At 36.0% G+C, this 6,315-nt stretch overlaps 1 protein-coding gene across 1 annotated transcript in view; it reads right to left on the bottom strand.

Moving 5' to 3' along the window:
- The window catches only part of LOC107670017 (CMP-N-acetylneuraminate-beta-galactosamide-alpha-2,3-sialyltransferase 2-like), a 6,272-nt gene extending 2,733 nt beyond the window's left edge, over positions 1 to 3,539 (bottom strand). The window contains exons 1-6 of the mRNA XM_016462483.1: positions 3,454 to 3,539; positions 2,403 to 2,693; positions 1,507 to 1,700; positions 1,204 to 1,383; positions 1,077 to 1,122; positions 850 to 969 (exon numbers count right to left, since the gene is read on the bottom strand). Coding sequence (XP_016317969.1) covers positions 850 to 969; positions 1,077 to 1,122; positions 1,204 to 1,383; positions 1,507 to 1,700; positions 2,403 to 2,669 — 807 coding nt within the window. The 5' untranslated portion in view covers positions 2,670 to 2,693; positions 3,454 to 3,539. The remainder of the gene's footprint in view (positions 1 to 849; positions 970 to 1,076; positions 1,123 to 1,203; positions 1,384 to 1,506; positions 1,701 to 2,402; positions 2,694 to 3,453) is intronic.
- Between the last annotated feature and the right edge of the window lie 2,776 nt (positions 3,540 to 6,315).

The following is a 6,315-nucleotide window of genomic DNA, read 5'->3' as shown; positions in this document are numbered from 1 at the left end:
CGGGTACGTTTTCCCAGTGTTATCCGTCTTACTCATTGGGTAGTGCCATAGCAGCAGTAGCTGGTCCTCTTGTGCAAGCCCTGGCCTATGCCAAAAAGTAGGGGCGCAGGTGGCTTCCACAGGACACTGGAAGGGGCAGTACCTGTGGCCCTTTATGAGGATCCCAATTCGTCGGTCATCCGACGTGACGTTGAGAGTGACCGACTGAAAGGGAACGTCTCGGTTACGTATGTTAACCCTCGTTCCCTGAAGGAGGGAACAGAGACATCACGTCCCATCGCCACAGCTCCTGTACCACCACTGAGCGGCCGGGTCACCGGCTCGGCTCCTCAGCGAAAACCTGAATATGCGCTGCATCTGCTGCCTACTTATACTCACGCTGTGATCCGCGGCAGCTGGATGCAATAATCGCATGCCAATGTGCATTGGCTCGTTTAGTTTACACTCAAAGTAGATTGGTCTCTCTAAGCGAGTCTAATCTCTTCACATTTATTTGTGGCACAAAATCTATTCTGGAACTATCTGGAAAATATGCAACAATTCTATCTGAATGCAATAATCTCTCTGGAAATATGCAAAAATTCTAACCCATTTATAATAGAAAATTGAATCTGAAAGTCATATGGGATGAAAAGCCCATGTAACCCAAATTTGAATAAAACTGATGTTATTTAAGAAGAAGATTATCGTTAAAATCAAATTTTGTGTGCACATGCAAATGATTTTAGGGCCACTTTTAGGTGGCAAATATTTACATTTCTGCTTAATGTGTACCTTTTGTTTTGTTTTAATATATCATGTGTCTTTCACAAATTAGAAGTCTAAACTGAAAAATGCAAACAGTTTTACCTGGTCACAGATATGCAGGGCAAATAATATTGTAATGAAGCCAGTAGATGGATATCTGCCATGTTTCAGCAGCCATTTCTCATAGACGTATTTTATGAAAGCAGGGTGGAGGATCATCACCTGAACAGACAGAATCAAAAACATTTATGAGACATACACGTTTGCTTATTTTAAGGCTTAATAATCCGTCTCTTGAACATAAATTTCATTATGACATGGATACTCACCTTGTTCTCGTCTGCATTGACTGAAGACTTGACTCGTGTGTAGGTGCTGAAGAACAAAAAGATGGCTTACTAATTATGCAAATATATAATTTCATATTTATTTAACTGTTTTTTTTTAACTGCTCACCGTGTAATGTGTCTAGTGGTGAAAGTACTTATGAGCCACTGCATGTCACGAATCTTAAAGGGAAAAAGGACAAGATGGGTGGAGTTGTCCAAGTCCACAGCGCTCTCAGGATACAGAATCCGGTGAGTCGTCTTAGACCCCACATCCTTCTCATAACCTTTTGTCGGGCCTTTATTTATCCTGAGAGAACAACACAGGTAATGGGTGTTGATAGGCTATCTAAAGAATTATTCCTAAAGAAGAGCCACTGTTGTAGAGAACATTTATCAGATTATTCTCTGTAATAATCTGTTCTTCTAGTACCTAAAGACAACATCATGCAAATCTATGAGAGACCCATAATGGGATCCCAGAAGGTTTGCCGAGTTTCCCACCACAGCACAGGTTCTGCAGCGATCTGGACTGGCATCTGAGTAGTGCTCCTTATCGGGGAAGAGAGAAAACAGCTGATCCACCACCTCTGTGTAGTTAACTCTGGGTGTTGATGATTGTAGACCCTGCACAAATATTTGAAAGATCAAGATAAACATCAAACTGCTTTACGTAATATTGACTTCGTGTGAAGACCATCAAGATAAGACTGTTGATTTGTATCTTCATTTTCACATCGAGAATTTCAACATGATTCTAGGGCGTTCCTCACAGACCGCATGACTAGTTTCAGGATGTTATACTGTTATCAAGATGTACATGCAGAAATCTAGAAACGAAGCTGTCATTTTGGCACAGAACAAGTAAAATAAAATTAAAGAGGTACTTTTGAGGTATGCTTTGGTTGTAGAACAAAATGTGAAAGTCTCTTCAAGTAATGTTAAAATACTTTATTTTACTCATAAATTGAAAACTGCCATTGTAAAAAAAAAAAAAAAAAGAAATTCACAAGGGGCGCTGTGTCACAATTATAATAAACACTTTTCTTTTATTGTTTTATTTGAAAACTTATAAATGCAAGTTATACCCCGATACAAACACATGTCGTCACCGTTTATGGGCGGGGCCCCATGATTGACGCCACTGCTGTAGCTTACAGCAAAATTATAAGCATATTTTTTCTCTCTCTCTCTCTCTCTACATACATACATACATACATACATATAAAACACAGACACATAAACTAGTTCTACATTTACTCGAGACTGAAGTATTTGATTACTACTGAAATACTGACAATATTTAGCATTTAATATTTAAAATCTTACCCTCCACCATTTGTTGGTGTCTCGACGTAACGCACTGTTTTTTCTGTTGAGCAGAGCTGGAATGGTGGGATCGTATCGATAAACGAACCAGTCATCGTCCATAAAGCCCATGACGCAAGTTTTACAGGAGCATGACGCTTCAAAGATAGAATCATCAAAGGAGTCTATGGTAATAGTGATCGGGTTTGGGGTGTACAAAAAAAATATGGTCATGAAGCTCAAAAGGAGGGTGATTATAAGAGGCGTCAGTCTATTGAAGATGTTCATCTTGTGCGTGCTTGCGTCTTGTTCCTGGTGAACAAATAAAATGTAATAAAAAAGACATAAAAACGCATCAGTTAACATTATATTTTTTTTTATCTTCAAAAGGCACGTTTCTGTGTTCTGTAGCTACCGTCCCGCAAAATATCAACATCATGTAGGCTATAAGTTATAACATGCCACGGTAATTTCTGTCTTTTCTGCTTGATTGTATGAGTTCTCAGACTTTAAACTCGATTTTAGATATATAATTCAATTCAAAGTAATAGAAAAAATGAAATGTTACTTCGACTCCTTTAGTTGTAGCCTACTTAAATGTACAAATTAGGTGTCACTGTGATTTAACTAAGTCAAGTATTGTTTTGGTGTAAAAAACAACAACAACATATTTGATTTATTTTACGTCATGATTTAATAATTAATGCGTCATAAGGTTAATTAATTAAACGGGTTCAGATTTATCGCTTGTTTCAATTCGGTTACATAAGCTATTAAAAACAAAAAATAATGCTGAAATAAAAACAGAGATTTAAAACTGTTTTACCAATAGAAGAGTTCAATTCGATACGGGTTGACACAAACCGGTTCTTAAATTCGGTCCGGGTTTCCATCCAAAGTTGCGAATTTAACTTACGCGCAAAATTGGAATATCGCATAAAACATTTGCGAACAAGCACTGTTTCCATCCAACGAGTCAGAGCGAACAAAACCGTCACTTCCTGATAAACTGGCACCAAATATAAGTAGGAGAAGCCACTGAATATAATAATTCTCAAATATAATAAATTACTTGCGCTTTGAGTGAGCAGATGAAACACAAATGCGGTCTTGCTTTCGGAGGTGAAGTCAGCTGTTTGGGAACGCAGTCGTGGTAGACCGTTCTGGGAGGAATAATTCTCAAATATAATAAATTACTTGCGCTTTGAGTGAGCAGATGAAACACAAATGCGGTCTTGCTTTCGAGGTGAATGTCAGCTGTTTGGGAACGCAGTCGTGGTAGACCGTTCTGGGAGGCAGTTATACAGAAATACTTTGTCGACAGACTTTGCTCGGGCACGTCAGAAAGACCATGATAACATTTCAGATGCTGTGCAACTAAATCGGTCCGCTGGTTAGTCAGGTTATGCTGTCCCATAGCGCAAAGCCACATGACTTCTTTTGAACGCTCATGCGGGATTTATTCGCAAAATGCGTTTCCATCTGCCATTATTCGCATTAACCCTTTTTCGCACAAGTCAAAAACCACCTAAAGCGAGCGTAAAAAATTAGAAATTTGGCGTTTCCATTAGGCTACTCGTTTCTCATGCGATACTTCAAAATGCGCATTAAAACAGGGTGATGGAAACATAGGACAGTTACAAATATTAAATTTCAGAGGCAAAAACATGGTTGGTTTTACTGTTCGAATTTAATTACAAATTGACTAGTAGCTACTAATAATCAGTTTAACAATGATCGCAGTATATAAAAGGTAAAACTTACCCAGTTGATAAGAGCGTCAGGAGTCTCCTCGTATATCTTGTAAGCCAGTATTTATTGAGGTCTATAAATCATGATAATTATGTAATGAATTGTACAAGACTTCATTTCTTGACATCGGAATCATCAAAGCATCTGAGTGCCGAAAGCTTCTGCCACCTCAATGGAAAAAAAAACAAAAAAGAAATTCAGCTTTGTCTCTAAACTACCGGTTTTACCTGTTCATACCCCCGCGGATGATGCCAAAATGCAGTTACCAGTAGCAATGAAAATGTAAAAAATAAAATAAATAAATAAATAAAAGTGGTATACAAAAAGTGCATATACATAGTAAGTAAAGATATATATATATATATATATATATATATATAGAGAGAGAGAGAGAGAGAGAGAGAGAGAGAGAGAGATATCGGGTAAAAATGTAAAAAATGTAATTAACCAAGAAAAAAAGTAACAGTGCTTCATACGTCTTTTTAGATTTTTTGTTTCTAATATTGCAGAGTAGTGCCATATTGTTTCATTTCTTTTATAAAATGTTTACAATTTGGCTTATATATAGCCTAACTATAGCCTATGTCTGGGAGTTCTGTAATGTATAGCGTCACACAACACGGTGGGTGAGGGTGATTTAGCCTACGTGACCAAGAGCACAAGGATGGGAGCTTAGAACCTATTTTAAATGTATTGTTCTTTTGAGATAAAAAAAAAAAAATCCATTAGATTCTTCATACAAGTATATTGACTAATAATTCGTTTAAAGCACCAGTGGTTTTCTGAATAACCCAAAATGTTTTGATGAATGTTTAATCGCTTAAAACATAAACTGAATTGCGGTCTTTAAGCCTAATCACTTGCAATTTGTGAACTATTTTAAAATAAGAATGATAATAAGAATCAAAATAGTTTGTCCACACCGCGGATGTCAACAATTTTAATGAGAAGTGAGTTTTTGAAAGATTTTTTTTAAAGAAAGTGTAATCTGCTCTAACCAGTTGTAGGCTACACCCTCCTACAATCCTGACAGTGAGGATCAAGGTCCAAAGACATGCATGCTTCGCTGGATTCAAAGCTGAACAGTAAATGTGAGTACATTTTTTTTTTTTTACCACGTTTACTATTTATTTCTCAAGTGTATTACGATATTTAGTCTCTCTTTTATGTCTATTGCTTATACGATGTTCGGGGTTGTAATTAGATGAATAATCTGATACCCCCCAGCAAGCAATTTTGCGTTTAAAAGACGTCTATTAGACGTCTAAACACAAGCCCAGACGTCTAGGCTAAAACAAGACTAAATTTGGGTTGTCAGTGAAAATTTAATAGACGTCTAATCATAGCCCAAGAATAGACTAGTCATCAATTAGACGGCTATTAAACGACTACATATATACGTCTAATAGACGGTGAATATGGGTCTAGGCTAAAACAAGGCTGAATTTGGGCTGTCAGTGAAAATTTAATAGTCTAACCATAGCCCAAGAATAGACTAGTCATCAAATAGACAGCTAATACATGCCTACATATATACATCTAATAGACAACAAAATGGCAATCCATCCAAACAAAATTTGACAACGTAAGACAATACAAAATTATAAAAATGCAAAAGAATTAATGACAAAATAACATTTTATAAATACAATACACTTAAATATAAATAGTATGATTAAAAAATCTGGAATTTTGAACAACTTAAGATAATAAAAAATTAAATATTTTAAATAAGATATTTAAAAGAAAAAAAAATCTAATACAAATCAAGAGCATGTTATCACACTTAACATTAAAACATTACGGATAAATGACAACATAAAAAAAAAAAGATTAACCCTTTTGTTGGTTTACTTATTTTAACAAATAAAACAACCAACAGTGAACTTAAAGGAAATTATTAATTATTGGTTTTATTTCTTGTTTAAAATGCTTCCCAACTGCATTCCTCAAGTCCCACTCTGTTGCTGCCAGGAAGTTGGTCATCACAGCATCTGCCAAATAAGAAAAATAAAAAAGCACAAGAAAAGCTTGACATTTTTTTTTACTTTAATTACACTAATTGTGACAGGGAGTCATTCTCTTTTGCTTGGATGCCTACTAAAAACAAAAACAAGATATATATAGTGTATCACCATTCAGTGTGTTAAAAAAGAGAGAAGCTCTCTGGTAAATGTTGTGT

This window comes from Sinocyclocheilus anshuiensis, unplaced genomic scaffold, assembly GCF_001515605.1.
Source record: "Sinocyclocheilus anshuiensis isolate Anshui unplaced genomic scaffold, SAMN03320099.WGS_v1.1 scaffold160, whole genome shotgun sequence".
In the NCBI taxonomy this organism is placed as follows: Eukaryota; Metazoa; Chordata; class Actinopteri; order Cypriniformes; family Cyprinidae; genus Sinocyclocheilus; species Sinocyclocheilus anshuiensis.
This window is presented reverse-complemented; position numbering and strand designations above follow the sequence as displayed.